Source organism: Molothrus ater, chromosome 4 (assembly GCF_012460135.2).
Source record: "Molothrus ater isolate BHLD 08-10-18 breed brown headed cowbird chromosome 4, BPBGC_Mater_1.1, whole genome shotgun sequence".
Classification (NCBI taxonomy): Eukaryota; Metazoa; Chordata; class Aves; order Passeriformes; family Icteridae; genus Molothrus; species Molothrus ater.
In genome coordinates, this window is record NC_050481.2 from 30,812,527 (window position 1) to 30,837,664 (window position 25,138).

Here is a 25,138-nt window from a genome sequence, read left to right on the forward strand (position 1 = left end):
AAAAAAAAATGTATCTGGTCAATTAATTAAGTGCTTGAAAAAGCTCATCAGCACTTCAGGAGTGGCTTCTGTTGTAGAGTGCTCACTTTTCTGCTAGGACTTCCTGCTGACCAACAGTATCACTCCTGCTGCAGAGTAGTCCATTTTACACATCTCTTTTTGTACCTTATGTTCATTTTCTCTATAGCTCTCTGGTAAATACACAGGAAAATTTCTGTTGAGACAAGTGCTACTGAAAGTGTCTCTGAATTGAAGACAGGAATGAAAAATACTTGCAAATCGGGAAGAACTAATATATTATTTCCAGGCTGTTGCTTATACCTGGAGTATGCCAAAATTCCCTGCATCTGCTTTTATTCTGTTCTGCAGTTCTGCAGCCTTCAAACTACTTCCATTGTTAATTATGAGGATGTGGACAAACTGGAAGGACTGATGTTAAAGTCTTTTCTTCTTTCCCTCATCTGTTTCTGCAACATTTCCCCTTCTATGCATCTCAGTTATGCAGATTTGAACTTTGGGTTGCTTTATTTATCAGAGTTGTTTTACTTGCTCAGTCAAGTGCTTGAAAACATCCACAGGTCATTAGAGTTACTAATTGCAGTCACTAGGTCAGGTTGGAACATCTCCTGCTCCTAAAAATAAACAAGCAGGAAAGCTACCTGCTTGTGGAAAAACAAAAAGCTTTATTCTGGCTGATCTGCAAGTGGGTGAATTCCATCAGTGCACAGCTTGGTGCAAAAAAAATTAGTAGTAATCAGTGGAACAGGATTCTGAGTGGGAAATTAGGCTATGAAAGGAATTGTCCCCACCCACCAGCACACAGATTAGTCAGGCAATAACTTTAAGCACTGCCATGGCTTTTTCAACTCTGCTTCTTTCCTTCCTACAGAGGCAAGTGGAGCAGATAATCAGGAGGGTGAAGAAAAGGAGACTTGTTGCTTCCTGAGCACCAGGCCTCATTTGGGCTTTCATTTTCTGGACACTTGCACAAGCAGCAGCATTTGGGATGCACCTGCCTTGCCCTGGAGCAGAGGCAGTGTTGCTCTGTGGGTGCAGGAGACCTGGGCAAGCTGCTGGAGGCCCAAGTCCTTGCTGAGGACTTTATCTTCCATCAGCATCCAAAGCAACAACAGTACCAAGCAATGCTGCTCCTTTTCCACTTTTAACAAGAAAAAAGAGAGACAGAATTTGGGCACTAACAGATTCTGTAAGCATGGCCAAAAGAATTGTTTTGGTTTATGGATCTGATAATGCCATCTGTTTTCTGTTCTGCTGTCCTTCACCTCCTTAGGGCAAATACTCATCTATTGATGCATGTGAACTGTGCATTCATTTTAATTACCAAGTCCTGTATATGCTTTATTTCATCAACCTTGCTCTTAGTCATACAAAAACAAATGCATGCATTCAGAATACATGATAGAAATCCATTCCACTCGTAGCTTTCTCAGCAGGAGAGCCATTCTGTTCAGCTGATTGCTGAACAATCTCAGAAATTAACCCTCAACTTCTTTCTGCTGATTATTTGAAGGTAGAAAGCTTTTGAGTAACATAGTATTTATAAATCAAGACAAGGAGACTGAAAAAAAAAGTAGTCAAACTTTGACTTTGATGTAATCCCAGAGAATTTTGCTAGCTAACCACTATTGCATAGTTTTTTGTTAATGACATTCATATTGGTAAGTAGCAGTTGCATATTTTCCTTACAGGGCATCCTGGATCTGGTCTTGATATCATGTAAATTACTGATCAGTTTGTGGACTTGTTTATATTCTTTATTAAGGCAAAAATGTCAGAATTATGCAGTTGAATTCAGAACTATATTTGTTGACTTTACATTGTGAGAATGTGATGAGTGTTTTATGTAGGGGTTAATTAATGGAGTTGAAGAGCTTAATTCCATTGCTGAGTGCAAATTCAGTAGAAGATTATACCTTTAGAAGGTTTATTTCCTGTTTGGCATTATGAAAGACACAGAGGTTGAGAAAGCAAAAATCCAGTGTTTCCCTTAGCACAGCAACTGTTTGGATCCTCAGCCCTCCTGATTTTCCTCAGAGATAGGAACTGTACCATCATGAGGAATACTCTCTTCTTCAATTGGACCCTACTCCTTCCTCTTCCCTAAAGAGATGGTTTTCACCCTTGGATGCATCTTTGGAATTAAATACCATTACTAATTTGCTAATAATGTTCTTGATTTCCAGACAGAGTTTTCTGGCAGTAGTTTCTTATTGGCTTATTGTACTAAAAACCTCCCATGGAGTCTGCAGAAACTGGCAATGCCAGCCAGTGAGAATTCAGCCATGTGTCAGCAATAAAGAATGAATAGATCGTTTCCAAATATAGATATAACTCTCATAATGCAGTATTTGCTAGTGTCACCAGCAGAGCTTATGTGGGTGAGTATTTTCTGGAGCAAACCCAAAAATGTCATCAAAACAACTGGGTGACAGGAAGTTGTTCTGTCCACATAACTCAAAAGCATTGTTTCTCCACCCTTCTTCATACATCAGGTGCAAAACCTCTTTGCCTTCACAAGGGAGGCTCAGGAAAAGTCATGTCTATCACATGACAGTGCTCTTGCTGTTCTCTGCTTGCTATTAAGGCCATTTGTTTTGAGACATTTAAGTTTTCTGTGCAAGAAGTAAGAATGAGAGAAAAGGTAGTTACCATTGCCTGCCTAACCACACTTTCTTATCTGACCATGTAAGGTGGCTTCCCAAACACACAGCTGCTTTGAATTGAGGAGCAAACCAGATGCCTTACAGTTTTCTAAAGCTGAAGGACCTTTGGAACAGGGTCTCTGAGGTACTTCATACAGCAGAGTCCTTGTCTGAACTGGAATACTGGAAAAAAAATTACAAGGAGCAACTTACGCTTCAGGACAAATGAATTCTCTAAAATCTGGTGCTGTAATGCACTTAATGACTTCACTTCTCTCAGGTATTTTTTTTAGAATTATGTAGGTCTCTTAGTAACAGTATGGCCTTTAAAGAATTTTTTCCTCCTACTTGTTACTGTTTGCTTGACTTCCATGTTTAAACAGTGAGCAGCTTCTTATAATTAGTTTTAAAACAGACTTTTGTGATGTTTCTCCAGTTAAACAGGGCTTTTTTTCTCATACCTGGTTTGTTTCATGTAGGAAATTGTTTGCCATTTTTATTCATACATTGCTTAGATGTTTGGAGTAAAACAACCCCAGAAAATTCCATTTATTCAGATTGCAGGAGAAGATGAAGATGTGATGCAGCACTTCCAGACTAGAGCATGCACAGTCTATAAGTGAACAGTATATTTACATGGGAATGGTCTGAAGTTGTTGGCATTTTAAGGTTGGAAAATTTCTCCTGAACTCTGGATCAAAGTGTGTAGCAAGTAATATGAGTCCTATGCAATGGGGCTAGAAATGTTTAGGTGTGATTCAGGATTAAACATGTAGCAGGCCAGGTGACCAACAGGAAGATATTCCTGGGCTAGTCCTATTAGGGAGGATTCACAGTAGGCCTTCTAAGTTTTGATGTTCTCTTTGTAGCTACTGTAGACAAAGACCTGTTGGTTACCCCAGGCAAAAGGGTAATATTACAATTCTTAGCTAAAGTTATTGGGAGTATCAGTTACGGAAACTGCATAAGAAATGAGTCATTGTTGTGGGAGGCATTTGGGTTCAGTTGAAAAACACCAGAAGAAAATTTTCATTTTTAATGAACTGTTTTTGCATGTTCTGTGGTATGTGTGCAGCCCTGACAAACCCACATTTTTTACAGCTTGTGCATGAGAGCATTCCTTGTTGTAACTGTTCCTATTTCTTATCTTCAGCTGATTCACAGTGTGTCAGTGGTACATCAGGAATGGTCAAGTGTGTAATCATCAGTCCTGCCTTGCACACCTGTTTGCCAAGTTCTTAAATAGGTAGAAGTAGATAAGGGAACTCAGTGCTGTGCTGAGATTGATATCCACAAGGGACACAACCTGTGTTTATTTAGTGTTCATCTCTTTAACTCAAAATGACTGGCTAAGGGGAGAGTGGCTTTGAGTGTCACAAAATAGGCAGAAATACTAACAATTATAATATGGGCTATCAGCCTTTCCATTAAGGACCTTGGAGTGTACTGGAAGTGGTACTAAATTTTCTAAAGCTCAGGGTTATTTCTTTGAAAGTAACCCCCAAGAATTAGCAAGGCAAAACTAGATATGCATTTAACCAGGCTTCCTGTTGCAAAATGACATTCTTCTCTGGAGATAGAAGTGTTCTAGAATTTCACACGGGAAAGAATAGCTGTATGTGTGAACCTCTTTCTCCTAGTTTTGTGGAAGTAGTCCTGATCCCAAAAGATGCTAAAAATACTCAAAAAACCACAAAACTCCACCACCTTGGACATTTCTGTCCTGAGACAAGTGATGCGTGGGTGTTCCCTGTTTAAACATCAATTGTGTGTGTAGTGGGAAGAGCCATTTGGAAGGTTTTGTGTTCTAAAGAAGCTTTCCTTCTTGTGGTGATGCTTTTAGTGAGGAGTGAACAGAGGTGAGCATCTCCTGCTGGATAAAGGGATGGAGTGCAAGAGGGTTAACAATGCAGGATGGCCAAAAGCAACATGAACAAGATGTGATGCTAACCCTGGGTCTGCAGGTACCTCGCCATACAGAATTTATCATTTATAACCCTGTCATGTTTCAACATTGCACAAATAATTAATATGGTACTAAATTGGAAATATTTCCTGTATCCTGAGTTTATTAAGCACACTGACTGCCAACACAAAAATGTCTTTAACTGTGGATACAGTTAGTATGACAAGATGTACTAATGTTTATAGCCTAATAAGGGAGACTCACTTCTGTGTACAGAAGTATGAAGTTCTGGAAACACTTCATACTTTGAGAGACAGTGTGAGTGAAACAATATGGTTTCTGTTGGTCTGGGAGTTTTTAGAATTGCATGATCATGTTTGGATTTCCAAAATACTGAGCAACTGTGAGGCAATGTTTATTTGTAAGAAACTTGGCTGTTTCGTGCTGCCATGAGGTACTGCTCAGGTGAGGAAGAGTTCTTTTCTCAAGTTTTGCCAGCACCAGATTCACACACAGTGCAAACACTCATATACTCATATTTGGGCTAGGGTTTAGGCACAGCTAGCTACCTTCAAACTTGAGTGATTATATAGGGAAATACTTCGCCCCTCCCCCCCCCCATAGTTTCAGCTTAAAACAGTTGGTGAGGACAATTATTTTACCTTAACCAACACTTTCTTAAACAACGTTACATCAGCTGGCCTGTATAAGCTCCTTAAGAAGTGCTTTGGTAGCTTATTTTGATGCAGAATGGGGATGGCTATACACTTTTGTTTGTTTGTTTGTTTTCCTCAGAAATCAATCTAAACATAGTGCTGCAAAGATGATGTCTCTGAAATAATGGCAGGTCTAAATAATGGCAGGTTTGTCAGGAGCTCCTTTGAAATATTTCCCCAGCTGATACATCATTAACCAGAGGGAAACAATATGACTTCACTTACTCTGAGAAATTCTCTAAGAAGCGCTGAGAAATCAACTGTGCAAGAGGAGCCTTGTGAACAGCAGCCTAAGGTAAGTGGGGCATCTACTGGTGAAATGTTGCAGTGAATTCATCTACACCATGAGAGTCTGCTCCAAATCCTTCTGTACAGGCCATTCTGTACATTCTACATTTTGCTGTGCCAAATAAGCAAGTGCCAAACCTGTTTCCTGAACTCTTTGGGGAAAAATGAAATTATTTCTTGAATAATTCCCTACTTTCTGGCACTCCTTTAGGGATATCTGCCATATACGTTGCAATAGCAGTATTGTGAGACAGCTAGAAGAAGGGAAATGAGCTAAAGAAGCTTGTCAAAAGCTGTGATTCGTGTCTTTAGCTACCTCCAACTTTCCCCCACCCCATTCTCTCATGGCAAGTTCCCTGATAGTATGAAGTCTGTCTTCCTTGTACCAGGAGCTCTGACACTGACCAGGGGTTAAAATGAATACTATGTATAAATAATACACTGTGTATAACAAACTCTATGAAAAATGCTTATAAAACTCATAAGTGAATGCCACACTATAAAATACAGAGTTCCCAAACACAGGTCATTATCCACGTAACTCATTATCCACATAAATTGCCTTCCTCTGTTCTTCAGAAAATATATGCGACAGTGTGAGATTCTCTACAGCATTAAAGTTTAATGACTTCTACAGAATGCACTTTAAAATGTATTTTTATTTTTTTTTACAAAATTCTCTTGTTGCACATTAGAAAAAGACTTGAGAGAAGCTTAAGGGAGCTTTCCCAATCATATAAACTAATTTCATTCTTAGGACTACCATTTTAGAATCAATTGCTATGGGAAAAGCTTGCCAGTATGTTTACTTGGAGCATGGATGTGCACTTGTGAAAAGGAAAACTGAATAAATAAATGACAAAGTAATGCTAAACTAGGAGATGATCTGTTCCAACTGTTAAATTACCCTGCTTCTGCTGTCATTACAGATATGACATTGTCACCCAGTCAGTAAAGCCAGACATTTCTTTAACACTTTTTAAAATCCTATTACCATAATAGAGGAGTAGTCATACATCAAAATACAAAAGTACCCTTACTTCTGCTCTGCTGCACAGCATACTTGCTAAATTTAGCTGTGCTGGGGAATCAGTTGCTTTATATAATCTTATCACAAATCATTGCTGAACAAAATACCATCCAAGTCTGTCACTTGACCTTGGGCAAAACAAGCCTTTGTGCTTTCTTCAGAACTCCTTCTGCCACGTATGTTAAAAGAATTTGTAACCAAGCTGTGATTTCAGCTGTCCTTGTCCAAAGTCAGTGGAGTAAGCAAAAGTCATTTTAGTCTTGTTAAACAAAGCAAAGATTTCAGTACGTTCTCTTTCTGGGAACTGGTGCTTTTTTGGCTGATTTTTTAGAATGTTCTGTGCTTCATTTCACGTGAACCTTTGGACAGAAACAATACCAGTTTTGTTTTCTTTAGTCCTTACAATACTAATGTTATTTTATTCAGCTCTTATTAATAGAAGTAAACAAAACAAATCATTGTGATTGATAGCTACAAAACACTTTGATCTCTGAAATACAAGGTGTGCTTGATTACTATGTTTAAACTTTACCCTGCTTTTCTTTTTTTCCATAAGTCAGATAATACCTGGTTCCTACTTCCAAACCTATAATTTCTTTTGGCTCAAGAATTCCACAGTTAGAAACTGTTTGAGGCTGGGAGAAGTCTTTGGAGAAATTTTGCAGTATGTTTGCTCTGTTCTTTCCATTCTTCCTCTGTGTTGGCTAATGCACACTTTGAACAGTGGGGTTACAACAACTTTTTATAGGGGTGCTGAGTCAAATGTGCCTGTGCTTGGTAACAGTGAGGGGGGAAAGTCCCAGCAGAAGTGGAGTGACCAATAAATAAGAGTTGAGAAAAAAGGTTAGAGGACAAAAATCAAGGCATCTCTTTCTAGGTAGCAAAAACTTTTCCTGTGTTTCCTGAATTGCAAATCCTAGGGCTTATGCTGAAGGGAAGCTTCAGCAATAAAGTTGCAATGGAAGTTGCCAATGATGGCCAAATGGGAACATTGTCATTATTTATATCTGACCTTAAGGACTTGGCTCTTCAGTAAATACACTTATTACTTTATTTAATCACTGCAGTCTTCTTAAAAAAACATGAGACTAAACCACTACTGCTCTATATGCCCAAACAGATGCAGGAAACCACAGAAGCTTTTCTGAATACTGAAGTAAATGTTCAGGAGAAGCCTGAATCAGTACCAAAGCCACAAAATTCTTACACTGACTCATATTTAGTAAGACTTAGATGAAGCCTTTATTATCATCTTTCATGGCATTAAACACTGAACTTGACCCATGTTTGCCCACTTGCCATCCACTTGGATGCCCTGTGGTTCTCTGTAGTAGCTGGCAGACTGATGAGATTTTTTGATGTGTTTCAGACAGATAGTACTGTAAATTTTATTGCTATTAGGCACATTCCTGATTGTTTTAGGTGAAGTTACCATATTCTTCACTGGAATATGTTACAATGATAACCCACTAGAAAACTTGTTAATAAGGAACCAGCATTTTGAGAATAGCAATGCTCCATATTTATGGTAGTGAAGAAATTTCTGTGAGATAATTTGGCATGTGTATTATTTCTCATCACTCAAAACACAGAAGATAAAATCTGGGTTATGAATGCTAAATTGTATCATATGTCAGCATCACTTGCTATGCTATTTTAAAAAAACGAATTTGTTAAAATAAAAGTTAAAGATTACATTTTTCTTTATATGAGAAGGAAAGTGAGACTTTGTGAAATGCACTCTTTAAAGTTATTTAGCACAGTTAAATTATTTTAGGGAATAATAGGGAGAATAAGGAGAGCAGAGAAGGGGGCAGTGTAAAATATTATAGTCTCCTTTATATCTTAAAAAGAAAGGGAATTTGCAAAACCAATTAGTTCTGAACTTCCACAGGCCATTAACATTCTTGTATTCTCCTCTTTTTTCCCTTTTGCATTGGTTGGTTCTGGGATGGATTGTTCCATTGAGGCATTTCAGGAGCTTTCAAAAGAAGAAAGATGCACATCCAACAGAAGTTAGTAAAAATATACTCTAGCAGTTCTATGATTGTAATCATACTGGCACCACAAAACAATCCAAGCTGGCCACCTACATCAGCTGTAATAGAAGGAAATAAACATATGTCATACAAAGCATCTGGTTTAGTCTAGCAAGCAAACAAAACCCTGCCAGGCTCAAGTGTTGCATAAATTCAATATACATAATCCATCACTTTAGGAAAACAGAATTAATATTATTAAGAAAGTTTACTGAAGAGGACTAATGTGTTTTTGAAAATTCTAAATAGAGCAAGTAAACACAAGACATCCTACTGTGAAACAGATACTTAAAATATTTACTACTTCTATGCCCTTTTAGCTGTTCCCTTGCTTCTCATTCCCATGTTCTCCCTCACCTCTTCAAATCCCCAAAAATGTCACTGTTCTTACAGTCCTGTCTGTGACAGAACCACACACTAGTGCCAAACTTAATTCTTACTCTCAGCTGCTGTCCATACCATGGATTCTTTAATGGAATGACAAGAGACAGTATCAAAAATTACCATGTGACAGACATGATTACTACTATTATATATAAAAATTGTGGCTTCTTGTTCAGAAGCCCACATAGGTTTTTTTATAGTTTTTTCAGGGGGTGAGAGAATTAAAAAATCAGGGGTTTTTTTTGGTCTGGTGGTTTTTTAAAATTACTAGTTTTATATTAATTATTAATCAATAATAAATATTAAGCATTCACTTACCAAGCAACTCAGAGATAGTCAAAGCCTTCTGCTGCTGTGTTATTTTGTAGCTCAGATCGTGATATTTAATCTCAATACGCACAAGGTTTTGCCTAGTGACAAATACATAGAGTTTACTTGAGACAGTCAGGAGTGCTGCTCATTTTTACCAACATCTGTCATGGTCTGAGTTCAGGGAGAGGGATGGTGTCTTTAAAAAAACTTAGATGAGTTTTGTCCACACCACTTGCATGAGAGAAGAGAAAACCCTAAATCTAAATAACAACAGCAGTTTAGCAGGAGTAGATCTTGCCGCTGTGTTCAAAAGGTAGCTCTAGATCTGTACTATGCTCTAGATCTAGATATTTTTTAAGGATCACTGAGAGAAACTTGAACGGAAATGTCAAGTAAAGTGTAGCATACCACTCTGGATTACATGGAACTGCATATTTAATTGTGCTTATTTCAATTGGCATGTTTGTGCAGAGCAGTGCTTGTCCTAAACTTGGATGTTCAGTTCTACCCTCTGCAAGTAGCTTCACTTACCTAATTATATTCTTGCCTGCTGTGAAAGTGGAAGAGTAGGTAAATCTCAGTAGGAGCAAGACCTGTGTAATGACTGAGTGAAGAGCTCCTCTTTATGGTATCTTGTCTATAGAAAGACTCTGCCTAAGTCTTAAGTGGAATATAAAAATAGTGGGTTTGGAAGAAAACTGACACAAAAACTGACTCCACACTTAATGTCAATGCCTCAATGTCCAAGTAGAATATTTTGACCAGTACTGTTGAACATCTTTTTAGTGACAGTGACACTGAGGGCTCCTTTGGCAAGTTTGTCAATGACAGTGAGCTGTGTAGTGTGACTGACATGCTGGAGGGAAGGGATGCTATCCCAGGACCTGGGACCTGGAGAGGCTTGAGAGGTGAGCCTGTGCAAACCTCACATAGTTCAGCAAGGCCAGATGCTAAGTACTGAACCTGGCATCAGGGCAAGCACAAGCACAAGTGGAGGTTGAACAGAGAATAGAATGAGAGCAGCCCCAAGTGGAGGGACTTGGGGTGTTCACTGAGGAGAAGCTCAACACAAACCAGCAATGTGCACTTGCAGCCCTTAGAGGCAGCCTGGACTGCATCGAAGGAAGAGTGGCCAGAACATTGAGGGAAGGTCCTCAAGAGTGAAGTAGAGGAGCAGAATGGAACACCTGGAGTGTTTTGTCCAGTTCTGGGGCTCCCATCATGAAAAGGATGTAGACAGAGTCCAGAGGAGGCCATGAAGATGATCAGAGGGCTGGAGTACCTCACCTATGAGGACAGGCTGAGAGACTTGAGGCTGTTCAGCCTGGAAAAGAGAACCCTCTGGAGAGAAATTACAGCAGCCTTCCAGTACCTAAAGGGGGCTCACAAAAAACACAGAATGGGACTTTTTATGAGGACATGTAAGGATAGGATAAGGGGAATGGCTTTAAACCAAAACAGGGTAGATTTAGATTAGATATTGGGAAGAAAGTCTTTACTGTCAGGGTGATGAGGCACTGGAACAGATTTCTCAGAGAAATTGTGGATACCCCATCCCTGGCAGTGTTCAAGGCCATGTTGGATGGGGCTTTGAGCTACCTGATGTAGAGGGTGGTATCCCTGTCCACATGGGTTGGAACCATCCAGGGGTTGGATGATCATTAAGGTCCCTTCCAATCCAAACCGTCCTGTGATTCTTCGGAAGTGTAACAGCTACAAGGTTTTGCTTTGGCAGTGACAGTGAGCTCATTAACAGTAGTCATGAAAATAAAGTATTTTCGATACAAAGTCATCACTTCTATTTCTTTGGGTGAAAATTCTAAAATGCAAGTAGCACTAATGTATAATCTTATTCTCCTAGATTCTGTAGTAAGTCTCCTGCCCTTGTAATGGATTTGCTAGCAGAATTATCAGATAAATATTTACCTTTTTCCTCATACCATCTTCAGAAATAATTACATCTCTATGTTTTCTAGTTTGAAATGTGTACTCGTTAATGTGTTGGCAGGATTCCTATTGGTTAAGGCCTGGTAACAGGGGAATTTCTTGTATGTTCCCTTATGTAATTGAATAATTACTGAGTGTGTGTGATGTTTGCAGACAATAAAATAATCAACAAAGATAAAATGTCCTGAAGGGATTATTGTTGTTTGTATATAACAGATTTAATTTTCATAATGTTCATTTGGAACAGACTTTTAATAGGGCCTGTAGATATAGGACAAGAGGTAATGGTTGTAAACTACGGGTAGATTCAGACTAGGTGTAAGGAAGGCATCTTTTACAACGAGCATGGTGAAACACTGGAACAGGTTGCCCTGAGAGGTGGTGAATAGCCCATGCCTGGAAACAGTCAAGGTCAGGTTGGACTGGGCTCTGAGCAACCTGATGTAGATGATGATGTCCCTGGTCATTGCAGGGGAATTGGACTAGTTGACCATTAAAGGTCCCATCCAACCCAACCATTTTATGATTTGTATAGTTCCTGTGCATGTGTAAACATATGCCAACATATCAGTCAACGTTTGCAGACTGATGCCTTCAAAAGTGAGAAAACCAGTCACTGGGACAATGAAACTCAATGAAACTCATAGATATTTCATGAATCAAATGTTCTATAATTGTTTATAAACATAATTATAAATGCTTATAAACATGTTGTATATACTATGAGTTCATGTAGCACCTGCCTTAATACTTATTTGTACTGCTGACATCTCTGGCTATGACCAAGAGGCAATTTAGTGTATGAAACTGTATTAAATTTTCCACCTCCTGTTTCTGAGTAGGGCTTTCAATCACACACAAACATCCAGTTTCTCTCTTCTGCTGCCTCGTGAGAATTTGGTACCTGATAATATCAAAAATTTTCTAAATAACTTTTATAATATAAATAGTGTTAAGGAATTGTACTAACAATAGAAAATGTTATTAAATCTGTGGCATTGCTGCTACAATAAAACCCAGGTCCTCAGCTATTTACAAAACTTCCTTTGGGAGTAGGCTAAAAGGAGAAAAACTTTATACAGCATCTATTTGTGTTTTTTCATTGCCTGAATTTGTGGAAGTGTGAAGATTGTTTTTCTCTAATGAATACATTGTGAATAGGTTTGATAACCCTGCTTTTTTTATTCCTAATTGAAACAGTGATAAAAAAACTATGTCATCAGAGTTTAGTGAAAGAGAAGGTAATTGAGAATATTACATTGTAATTGCATTTTCTATTCTTTGTTATGCAGTCTTAGTGTATCTAAGTATATTATATACATATATAAATGTATGTATGTGTATAACACATACATACATACATATAGATATGAATTTGTATAAACCTTATCCAGCTTTGTCCAAGAGATTATGTTATCTCACAGGCAGTTATTAATACCACACATAAGAATATCTTTTTAAGGTCATATTTTCATCATACACTCTGCACCATGGTTAAAAGGAATTGATAATTTCTTTGTTAGACAAGGTGTTAAGCAAGATTACCTGATGTATTCTGAGCTTTTCTTCAGTTTTGTAGAAAAGTATTTTATGGCTTTTTCTCCTCCAAAGTTTGAATAGGTGACAGTGGTAGGATAATCTGTTTCTTCACATGGGGCAGGGCAAGTGGAATTGTGTGTTCCTACTGTACATAATCCTTTTATCTCTATATTATCTGAAATTTCAGAATAAATAATTTTATTCAATATTTCTTAAAAAGCACACAGTTTAAAAATTAAAAAAAATACTTACTAAATTACTTTTAATTGTCTTTCATAAATGTGTGGATTAATTATCTCAACAAAAGTGGATACTTCCTAGTACAGAAGGATCAAGTAAGTGTTTGCAATTTTCATTTGGGAAACCGGTACACAAAAACAAGGGTTGAGATATATTTCTCATTTTTTTCCAAAGAAATGCAGCACCTCTAAGTCTTTCTGCCTTCATTGGGGCTTTATGTGCTTATTATTTCTCACTCACAGTTAAGCAAAAAGACAACAGAAAACTTTCCATGTTCTGTGCTAGCTTTTTAATTAAATACTTAGGTATATATCCTTGGTCTTAATGCCCTAGTGCCTGCCCAGCTCATTACAGTGCACAGAAAGAGCTTCCAGAGCAGTTCCAACTGTACTTCTATCATCTGATAACTGTAAAAACCTTGGTAAGGTAAGTTCACTTTACCTTAACCCCTGCCTGCCATTTAATAATTGGGCTCAAGAGAGCTAAGAAGGCTTAGGGAAAGCTTTGTCTCCTCAAATACTGAAGAGAAGTCATAAAATACTGCAGGTCTGGCTGCCATGAAACTGGGGAGCCATTTGTCTTAACAAGGAATTACAGAAAGAACTACAGAAAATAATCATTACAGAAATCTGGCAAAGCTAGAGAAAAACAATGTGGATGAAAAATTGTAAGGCATAAATGTTTCCTGAATCATAAGCCACCACTGTGAGATGAGTACTGTGATCTCCTGCCTGTGATGCTCTATTTGTCCTGTTTGTGGGGTGGCAGAGGTGGTGTCTGTTCATTCTGCTTGTGGGCTTCTCACTTTTGCAAAGCACAGAGGAAGAGATATCTCAGCCTGTTAGCTGATGATTTGAAATACTCTCCAGGGATGCTGGGGTTGCGGATTTTATTCTGGAGAGGCAGCCCTTAGATCTGCTAAAATAATGCTCTTATTGGGTCCTGCAGATACTGGATAAGTGTGCTGTTACTTGAGACTTTGTTATCAGATCAATTTTGTTATTTTGTTGTCTTGCCTCTCCGACACTGTCAAAGGAGGGTCAGCCCCTAAAATGAGATCCCAGAGACCATATATCTACAAATCTTCTGGGATCCAGCTCTGAATCCTGTCCATCCTTCAGAGGAATTTGGGGTCATTTTTTGCTCATTGCTCTGTGGTTTCTTTGACATTCAGTCACAGAATATCTGTTAAGTAAATTAATATACATCTTCCCTCATGACTGGCTTTTAAGGATCATGGTTATATAAGAATGTGAACTTAGTGGAATCCATTTTAAAATAGCTTACAGGGAAAAAAAGTAATTGTTCACAGTAGAAGATCTGGCCTGAATGTTGCCCACACCTTATCAAAACAGTCCCCCCCACCAACTTCTGAGTCTGCTAATCACTCAGAGTCACATTACACAATAGAAACCAAACCAATTCAAAAATAAAGCTTTCTGAGGTTTGTGAAAAGTTACTTCTCAGATTACCATTTTATGTATTTTCCAGTCTGTTGCAGTGACTTACAAATTTCATACCCACTGTGCATAGATAATTTGTTTATGGAAAAGAATTGCATTTCAAGTGCTTTCAAAATTTATAATTTACTTTTAAAAAGATGAAACCTAAAGCTAGTGATTTCTGTTTTACCTGTTAACAAACCTGTTATTACCGTACTGTTCACTCCTTGCACAAAGAATACAACATTGGATCTAGAAGGATACTGTGAAGATGTGAAAATGCTAGCCAGAGGCTTGGTAATTGAAAGCATATTAGTTGTATGTTCTTTCATTTTAAACCATTTCTGATTGCTAAAATAAATTCTTATATTAGTTTATATATACACATACATACAGACACTTTTTTTTTGAGTATTTTTGTATGGTTTGTTTTTTAATGGGCATATATTTCATGCTCTGTCTGGTCTCTGTTTTCAGAATATTAAATGAACTGGGATGTACTCCATTTCAGATTATTTTCATTATTGATATTGTCTACTATTTGTAATTGGCTTGGAAATCTGAAGTTATTACTTACAGACTGCTGGATAAACACATTTGTAAAACTTCAGCAAGTCACATTCTGTTCCATTTCCTAAAAATAAATGAAAATATTTAGGAGCCTCAATTAACCATCTAACTTTTAGTTCTATGTGTACTAAACTGAAATGTAATGTCATCAAAACTTGCTCATCACTTCAGGTTAATGATTACACAACTGAGAAATCAATTCAGCTGGGCACAGTGCAGTTGCCAACACCAGGAGGGGTACAGGCTGAAGAGACACAACAGACCAAGCCAGGAGGCTGCTGTTGGAGCAAACACCTTCATTATGTGTACCAGCCTGAATTGCCTTTAAGCTTAAGAGTGGCTCACTCTTGGTGTTAGCTTGCTAAAGACAGGAATTTCTGCTTTTCCTAGTGGAAATGAAAAAAAAACAACCCAAAGTAAGGTAGATTTGATATGAGATTACATCCCATGTGTTTCTGCAGAAATTCTGAGCTTCGTGCAGAGTTTTTAGAGATCCAGGATGTAAGATGGTATGATGAACTAGAGCAAAATTTTCAGTTGGCCTCAGTTTCACCCCATTTTAAATTTTTTCTCCATCACACGGAAATGTGGTGTAGCAGTTTAGCACACAGTTCTAGAAGGCATTGCTCTCCTTTATCTAATTGTCCTTGTATAAAGATGTCACCCCAGGCATGGGAGACCCAGACTTAATTGTCTTGGCAACCCCTTTTCCATGCCAGTTTGCAGAAGACTGCCAACCTCCTTTCCCAGGGGTTCCCAAACTAACAGGCTAGAGATTACACATTAGTGGGCCTCCTTTAGTAAGAGCATTCTGCCTTGCTTGAGCATATTTAAAAAATGCAATGTGTCAGTACAGGCTTTCTTGTGATCTAGTGGCTTTCTTGCCCACCAGTTGTGAAAAAAGTGGTGCAAGAGCAGAGATCTGGGTTCCAGAGTTGCTTTAGGTGACAGTATTGTCATTAATGGTGAAAAGGTGTAAGAGCTCAGTGTTAGTGCCTTACATTTCTAGAGTGATTAAGAAACCTGGATACTTTAGGGGAGTATTACAGCATGCACCTGGTGCTCCACATTTGAAGATGATTAGAAGGCTTCATGCAGCCTTTTTGGCTTTGTAGAGCCTTTGCTGCTGCCAGGCTCTTTCTGTGGCTCATTTTGGAGTCCTGAGAGTCTGTCTTCAAGCCAGCTCTTCTGCTGTGGTTGCTGAACACCTGCCTGCAAAGTAAGTTGCCTGGATTATGTGTGAAAATGTATGCCTTCTTATGGATTTAGTTCCAGCTCCTTAGGAAGTCAGGTTGAAGACTACAGACCTGTCTCACACTCCTGAGGCATAAATGTTTCTTTCTATTTTTCAGACTGTATCCCAAGCATAGACAATGACCCAGATGCTAGGTCTAGCCTTGACCAAATATCTTGCTTGTTTCCTTGGAATTTTAATTAATATCTACTGGAGATTTCCCTCAAATATGTGCTCTATCTCCTTGGCTATTCACTAACATATGAGGTCTTCAGGAAAATGATCAGTGTATGTTATGATGATACTCCTGAGAAATACCTGGAAGAATGAATGGCAAACAGCCACACCAGTCCTGTATGTACCGGGCTTTGCATTCCAGCAAACATCCATTAGTACTATAAATCTTGTGGTACTGAAGCTTTATATCAGGCTTGCACTCTCCCCATGGGTATTCTTGGATAATTGACTGTAGGATAATAATAACAAAAGATACAATTTTTTGGGGTCTGTTTTAAACGCTGGTATTGCTTTTCCACATTTTAAAGTGCTGCAGGAAGCCTGTTGAAGACACAAGCTGTAACACTCTGATTTAATTTGAGGCAATTACAGTTCATGCTCTTGGGATTAAAAATTCATCTCCCCTCTCTCAAAGCAAAAGTAGGGCCTGATTAGACAGCTTAGTGTAAAATGGTTCTCTACTCCACTTGAATTCTGCTAGGAATGTGAGACCCCCTTAATGGTAGCAGAAAGTGTTGATAGAGAAATTCTGTGGTGTGTTTGTTTTCATTATCTGTCAATGAGGTTGTAAAGTTACAGGAAATAAAGGCTGACTTTGATAGAGACAATTTGATAGAGAAATTAGGAAAACCAGTGATAGTCTCCCAAATTTCGCTTGTGTCTGGAGGAAATGTTATTTTTTGGACTCACTAAGGCATATAAATATTTTACACTCCAAAATGTCTGATTCATTTTTAGTGCTTCAGAAGAGAATAGGAGACAGTGACAAACACTACTTCCAGGCCCTGGGCAAAGCCCTTACCTTCAGCTGGCGGATTGCAACCTGCGCGTGCGTCCCCACTGGCGTCAGCAAACCTAAACCATCAAAGTGCGGCAGCTCTTGGGGTGAGTGGACAACAAAAGTTATTCCAGCATCAGTATAACCAAGGGCAGGCTCATCAGTGAATTTGTCCTGATATAAAAAGAATGGTTTAAAGTACTTTTGGCTAACTTTTAGCCATATTTATTGTGGTACTGCGCTGTTTAGTAATATTTTTGGCAATTTACAAGAAAGTACAGAAGCAAACTGACTTGAATTTCCTTTGTTCATTATCTCTGTGGTTTTCCTTCCAGTTGCTATAAACTTTTAACCTTTTTATTCTTTTTGGCATCCCCAATTTTAAATACAAGAAGTCATAGGTTAGCATTTACTCATAACTTGGAGATTTGTTCCTTTTACTTGCAACTACCCATCACATTTCGCTAAGCTTTCCATTATTCTCTTCAGAATCTTTCACTCCTGACTCATAATTCCTAGAGAAGAAAAGCCAATGTCTAAGTAATTTATCAATCTGTTAGTTTTCTTCCCTGTTCGTACAAGGTGATATTCCCTGTGTTCTGCCTTTTTGTTGGCCAAAGACAATTCTGATGTCAGAAACAATTTACAGTGCAAAGGCTCTTGGCTGGCATTGAGCTGCTGCAGCTGCTCCAACTAAAATTTGGTGCTACATAGAAACTGACACCAGGTGACCTTTCCTTCTGGGCCTTTTATTAAGATGAACTGCTTGTATAAAATTAAATCACTCTTCTGATGACATGTTGCAGTTCTGGATGAGCAGTGCATGTGTATGCTCACTCACAACCTTCTTCCCCTTAGCTGGGGACAGAGTCACTAATAATTCTGTCTTTTTAAAGCTCTGTTTCAGTATTTCCTTTAAAATACACTCTCACTTGGAAATAGTCTTGATTTTGAATTTTGTGCATGAAATTCTGGAGGCCTGTGTAAACCCAATCAAACAAAAATCCCAAACCAAACAAAAAAACCCACCACTAATTTATAAGTTAGTACATGATTCATTGCTTATAATCCTTAGGATAGCTGTACCTGCTGGACATCAAAAAGCAAATGTAAGCCTCTTCCAGACAAACTCACTCTTCTTGCTGAAAGATCATTGTGATTAAAAGTAAAGCAGTTTCCATACTCAGTGAACACATGTTCAAAATCCTTCAATAAAGGAAAATAAGGAAGGGTGAAATGAAAGAAAGAACACTTGTAGTTTCCTTAGTTAATTACAATGCAAGAAAGGGACTACTGGAGTTGTTGACTTATTTTGTTTTATTTTTCTTGCAAAGTGCTCAATATTACAATCAGAAAAGAGGTGTTTAATGAAATACTCAAAAGTATTTCAGCCCTTTCTATAGGAAATTAAGTTTAAAGAAAGAATTTCACATTCTTTATTAATACTAATGAGCTGCTCAGAATAATTTAATGAGATTCTGTTATTTCTATACCTGTTACATTATATAGAAATTATATATTCAAAAATAAATTTTAATTTTTTTCCATTAGCTGCTTAGTGAAGACTGTTTCAAAACTAAATGTCATGTTACATATGTAAGTACAATATTTGCATGTTTTCCTGAAACCACCTTGTAATTTAATATGACTGCATCTCATTGCTTTAGTTTAGTTCTTGGCACTAGTGTCTTCCAGTTAAGAGAAGTCTCTAATGCCTAATTTTAGAATCTACAGCATATCTAAGATTAGATGAATCTGAAAGGATATAGACCTGACTTCTTTGTTCACAGTTTCTGTCTAAGTTGGGAATTCCTTTACAGCAGAATTGACATAAAAATGGGATGATCATATTTTTTGGCTGTCATCCCAAATTCCCAAACATGGGCAATTTTCTTTTCAAGATTTAAAATTCCTGTTACCCTGGCTGTCTGTATTCTTGACCTCAAGAACAAAACCACAGAATCACGGGCTGTAAAAAAACTTGGTTCAAACTGTCCTTCATTGTAGGCCACTGATGGAAAAGGTTGTTAGATACAGCCTGGGGGTATGACAGCTTTCAAGGGCTGCTGTCTGTGCAGAAGTGGCATTAGGCAGAGAGCAATTTAAACTGAAATCCCATCTTACAGCTCAGAGAGTCCAGCAGGCTGCCTCTGTAGTCAGTGGGAGAACTGAGACCCTCAGGGTAATTTAGAGCAGGACTTTTGTTCTCTATTTTCTGACTGTAAAAGAGCATAGGGGAGCAGGTGGCAAAGCTAGATATTTTAAGCTGAGTATAAAGAATATATCCCCTTCCTCTCTGTATTATTGTTTTAATAAAATAAACATATTTACCTGTGGGTAACATGGCTTTCCAAAAAAATCACATTCAAGCAATGTGCTGCTGTTCAGATAAAACCCATTTTTCCTTGTAAAGTCTTTGATGCTGAAGTTCTGGTTCCCAAGAAGGAAATCATTTAACTCCTGGGAATATTTGTCTTCCATAGCAAATTTTTGGAGAATTGCAGATACAGTGTTCCAAATTAAAAAAATTACTTTCAGGTTGCTCACAGCATGAGCTTGAAACCTGCCAATGAGAAAGAGAAAGAATTGCTTGGGATTCTGTAGTTATAGGACTGATCTCAAGGCTAATTTTGACAAAACTGTGACACAATTTGCTGTCTGCTCACAAACTGTAAGTGATTCTTGCCCAACAGTTTGCAGTTTGATTTCTACAACATGAACAAACAACATGGTCCCTATCTCTAGGATTGTATCTTCCATATCTGGAAACAGCAAATATACACCTTCCCATGGCTATTCTGGTCAGTCATATAGGAAATATTTCTGTTGTGTGTGCTTGTTTACTAAACATTAAAACCCAAATCCTCATAGTAAATGAACTGTCACTGTCCTATTCTCTGGAAAAATCCCTTTGCCCAGGATTCTTCTCCTGGGAAGCTGAGAAGCCTCAGAGAAAAAGGAAAATAATATTATCTCATTTGCTTCTCCTGTGTTTTGCTGCTTTGGAATGTGTTTGGTGATTGTTTCATTGGTTTCTGGTGTGAGTGTTTTCACTCATTGACCAATTGGGGCCAAGCTGTGTTGGGACTCTGGAAGGAGTCACGAGCTTTCATTTTTATCTTTTAGCCTTTTGTAAGTATTCTTTCTGTATTCTTTAGTATAGTTAGTATAGTATTCTTTAATATAATATAGTATCATAATAAATTAGCCTTCTAAGAACGTGGAGTTAGACCCATGTTCCTTCCATTAGGAAGTTAGATCCATCATTTCTTCCTTTGTCTGGAAACCCTGCAAATACAAAAATGAACCATTCACATAAGCCAACAACCAGATTAGTAGAACCGATGACAAGCTGAACAATTGAGTTTACATGTGGGAACCTAACTGAGAGGAGGTGTCCCTTTCAGAAAAAAAGCTGTCTTCCTTAATTTGGAAATTGAATTCTAAGCACATTTGCAGTAGTCTCATGTACCTGGTTTACTAAGGCACTACACCCCACTGTAGACAGCTGAGCTAGTGGCATGGTGGTTTAAATCAAAGGTGATCTTTGAATCCACTTGAAAAGTCTCAAAAACATGATGAGATTTTGATGGTGCTTTCCTTATGTACAGCATTGAAGTTCTTTATTGAAGTAAAGGCTTTACAGAGTTATAAAGTTATTTTTTAAAATGTATTAATGTAACATATTTGTGTAATAGATCTTAATGCCCCAGTTTAAGGAAAGTTAGTAGGAACAGCTCTTCACCACTAAATTTGAGTCAAAAAATAAAGACAAAGGGAGTGCTGTGCCTCTTTGTCCTGCTAATGAAAAAATGCCAGTTAATAAAAACAGGAGGACAAGCACAGCATGACTGGCAGATGGGTACGGCAGCAAACTGCTACTTAGATGGGAAAATGCTGTGCTCAGTGGCTGACTCCTTACAGTGTGCTGCTGCTATAGTTACAAGAACTGAGGCTTGTTTATAGCAGCCAGCCCGCTGCAGTCAGAGGGACTTCTGTCTGCAGTGCACATCATGTGTGTAACCCAGGGCAGCTTTATGCAGGAAATGAGGAGGTGGCAGAGGGAGGCAGAACGACTCCAGGCCTCTAAGGCTTGGGCTTCTGGCTAATTCTGCCAGCAAAAGGTGGAAAATGAGAACACATACTAATTTTTGAGAAAAAAAATATGGATAAACTTTCTGTGTTTCTAAAACTGTTCCTAAATTATGTTTTTGCTCTAAAAATCAGACCAAAACTTTATTAAATTATTTTTGAATTGGCTACACTGAATGTTGGCCACTGTCTTCAAATGCAGAAATCTCTAGTGAAGTTCAGACACACGATTTCCAAAGAACCTAAATGCTTTCCTCCTGTAAAAACTCCAGACATCAGCAGGAGTTGTAAAGGCTGAGCACCTCTGAAAAAGGAATATCTGTTTTACCTAAGATTTTTACCTTTGCATGAAGTTTTTATTTAAAATCATTTGTTAATCTTGTCTTTTATTTTAACTTGAGTGTGGCTGATGGCTGTCCCTTAGTTACACTGAAAAGCAACACTCCTACATAGAACACTATCACCAGAGTTTTTCTATTCCAACTTCTGTTGTGAAACTTAAAAATCATGTCATCTGAAGGAAGGGGAAGATTATAAAAGCAACCTCCCTTTCTTGATTCTCATATTTTAATCTTCTTTTAAGTATCATGTGGTGGTGTGGAAGACATGTCCCTCATAGCCATATTTGCCTTGGTTTATGTGATCTGTCCAAACAGGTTGTGGAACCTGACTGCTTTCAGATAAAGATGTGTTGTGTCTCAAGAGCAAACAACAAACATAATTTTTACCTGTTCAAGTTGCAGAAGGTCACAGCGGGGAATTTGACTTTTTCCACGTACTGAACCACCATGGTAGTGGTGGTTGGCCAGCTGAAGTAATAGATGAAGCGGCTGCAGATCTGCCAGACAGCAGTGGCAAGGCAGCCTGCCACCACCAGCAGCCACAGCACCCTGCGAGCCTTGCTCTGCCTGTGGACAATGTTATGCACACCATGGAATGAAGTGGATGAGGCAAACTCCTCATGATACTTCCTTCTGTCTTCCCAATTTGGCAGCAGTTTCTTTATAAAACACAACCGTATCTTTTCCAGTGTTCCTGAATGTGGAACGAAGTTGAAATGTAAAAAAAAAAAAAAAAAAAAAATAGCCTTTAACCATCACTTGAAAAAAAGGAATCCACATAATTCTGATGTAAATTTTCCCTTTAATTGTAAATTCTCTCTTTAAGTAATGAACTTGATTCTGAGGATGGAATAATTGTGTGCTAAGAGGTGGGCTCGGTGTTGCCCTGAGTATAAAGTGTATCTTGCAGTATTTCAAGCCCACAAATGTTTAAGCACTTAAATTTAAGAGTAGTTCCACTTCTGGGGGAAAGATAGGATTTTGACATACCTCACGGCTCTAAAATCATACGTTGCTGTGAGCTTATGAGAAAAGTTAAACATCTAATTTTTACAGTAACAACTCCATAAAGGACTAGTCCTTCACACATGCTCTGACAAATTAGGTTTAAAATGAATGATATGAAAGGGAATTTCACTCTTTCACTATTAAAATTTTCAAGATAAGAATTGGAAGGTTGCAGGTTCAAAAGAATATCTAATCTCATTTTCTTGGGTTCACACTTGTCTGATTCCATAGCTCTGAAATGGGATGGGTTTAGTTTTCATTTGTATCATGTTTTCTATAAACTGATATTAAAATAAACCAAACCAAACAATTTTTAAAGTTTAAAAAGGGCTATAACAATAATGAATGTAGTCAATATCTGGAACTGCACTAACTTTCCTATGCTTAATACAGAATAATCTTTTAGACATGTATATAAACATTATTTTCTCTCCCAAAATATCCAAATGAGGGAAACTTCATGAGACCTCTTTTTGTACCTTGTCAAGATTGGATCACTCTTTTTTGCAAAGTGCTTCTTTTATGGATTGCCATCCACTACTTTGCTTTGGCATTAAGTAAGTCCATAAGAACAGTAAATCAAAGAAAATTTGTGAGACAGTTTTTAATATATGAAAATGTATTATTTAGATCAGTGTTTAACAGCAATTAATTGCTTCCCTTCTTCTGTTTTTATAAAAAAATTAGATTTAATAGTTTGCATGTGTGGTGGGGAGAGAATATAGCCTTTTTAAGGCTGAGTTACTCAAGGCTATTACAGCTGGGCAAAGGAACAAAGGGATGTAAGAGTCATCTGCCAGAGCTACATCAGCCACATCGTGACCACATCAGTACTCTGGGGCATTCCTTTGGCCCACAGTCTCTGGACCATGATAATGAAATCCCAGATGGTGCTGGATTTCAAAATGTTTCTGAAGGGAAAGAATTTACTTTATGTTGCTCTTTTAAGGTCTGTGTAAGTACTTTGATCAATGTTATGTAATTTACTCTGACCTCGTTTTATCATCAGGCGGTTTTCCACTACAAAACCATTCAAAAGTTTCTCTCCAAGCTCTAGTGACTACTGGAGCCCACTGCATATCTGTTCAGCCATGTGTGGTTTTGTACATCGTACTGGAATGGAGAAGATTTCTGGTTTTGCTCTAGGCTTCTCTCTCACTAGCACGTGGACAGTGGGACGAGTTCTTTGCATGTTCCCCAAAACAGAGCAGAGGGAGAAGTACATTCCTACACTCCTACATCTCTGCATCTGCTGCCTGTAGACTCCAACAAGAGATCACAGGCAAATCAGATCCTTTTCTCCAAGGATAATGCTGTGACTATTTATTTCTCCTGCATGCACTGTGCTAGGTATGAGAATGATAGCATGTCCCTACATAGAAGCCAAGTGCCTTCAAAAAACACTAGTTACCTTAAGTAGCAGAGGTGTAACTATGAATCTAAGCAAATATTAAGCTAAGCTGTATTTCTCCTCCTGTGCATAGCTAGTACAGTAAATAGTAGTAAGTAAAAATGATGTTTCACCTGAGAAAAACATTAGAAGTTTTGGTTTTAATGTATAGGATTATCTAATAGTAGCATGTTGCTGCTTTCATTAGCACTACTTTGTGAATGCCTTAAAGAATCCTTACTCTACTTCCAGATTTCTTTAGAAAATGCTATTTAGCAATTGCTTAGTTAAAACTGTATTAGCTTTATTCTAACTACACAGAGGGCCAATAGCTAAAGGTTTTTAAAATTTCTTAAGTAAGCATACATTTTTTTTTCTACAAGCTTTTTTCAGCTCTCCCTTCTTTGTTGTATCTTGAAAAGGTACAAGGTATTGCTACTTTTGGACAAGATGACAAATGACAAAGCTGTTGGTAAAATACTCTAATATACCTAGTTACATACCTTTGGCATCCCATTGAATGAATCTCCTGAGCTGGTCCATGAGGCCGTGCTTATTTCAGTAAGGAAGGGATGGATAAGAAGCTGCCTTACCACTGTGATCATTGCCAGGTAGTGGCTTTTATAGAACACCAAATGGGAGGTGATTCTCAATGACACACGGGACTGGGTAATTTACCTGCTGGGGTTGCTATGTTTTGCCTTTTATTAGCACAGTCTGCAATGTGAAGGAGATAATTTTGATTACAGGATCAGATGTATACCTTTATATGCATTTCAATTACTTATTATGCTAATAGTAGCACAAGTGCACTTGTGTATTGCATCACCTTACAAATTTCTTTCATATATTTTCCTTTTGTTTTAGAAAGGCCTATGATCTTTGCTAAAATACTGTGCTGTTCAGAACTGAATGGCTTCTCTTGAAATTAATAAGTAGCCCCTTCCTGCTCTGGAGGGCAGTAAAATGTCTTTCACTGGGT

At 38.0% G+C, this 25,138-nt stretch overlaps 1 protein-coding gene across 1 annotated transcript; it reads right to left on the reverse strand.

Annotated features, from left to right (window-relative positions):
* Nucleotides 1–8,501: 8,501 nt before the first annotated feature.
* Nucleotides 8,502–24,699, reverse strand: ASIC5 (acid sensing ion channel subunit family member 5). The gene is made up of 10 exons (XM_036382968.1): nt 24,660–24,699; nt 22,146–22,452; nt 19,657–19,888; nt 18,412–18,531; nt 17,350–17,499; nt 16,629–16,776; nt 15,084–15,140; nt 12,831–12,999; nt 9,345–9,436; nt 8,502–8,701 (listed from the first exon to the last, which is right to left on the reverse strand). The coding sequence occupies exons 1-10, from the start codon at nt 24,697–24,699 to the stop codon at nt 8,502–8,504; spliced, it is 1,515 nt and encodes a 504-aa protein (XP_036238861.1).
* Between the last annotated feature and the right edge of the window lie 439 nt (nt 24,700–25,138).

Bases quoted from the DNA above. Each gene is read 5' to 3' on its own strand.
- ASIC5 (XM_036382968.1), bottom strand. From the start codon at position 24,699: ATGGACCAGCTCAGGAGATTCATTCAATGGGATGCCAAAG. The intron at 16,777-17,349 runs GTAAGGGCTTTG...ATTATCCTACAG, and splicing joins TTGCAATCCGCCAGCTGAAG to TCAATTATCCAAGAATACCC. The intron at 13,000-15,083 runs GTAAGTAATAAC...CTGAAATTTCAG, and splicing joins ATGTGTTTATCCAGCAGTCT to ATAATATAGAGATAAAAGGA.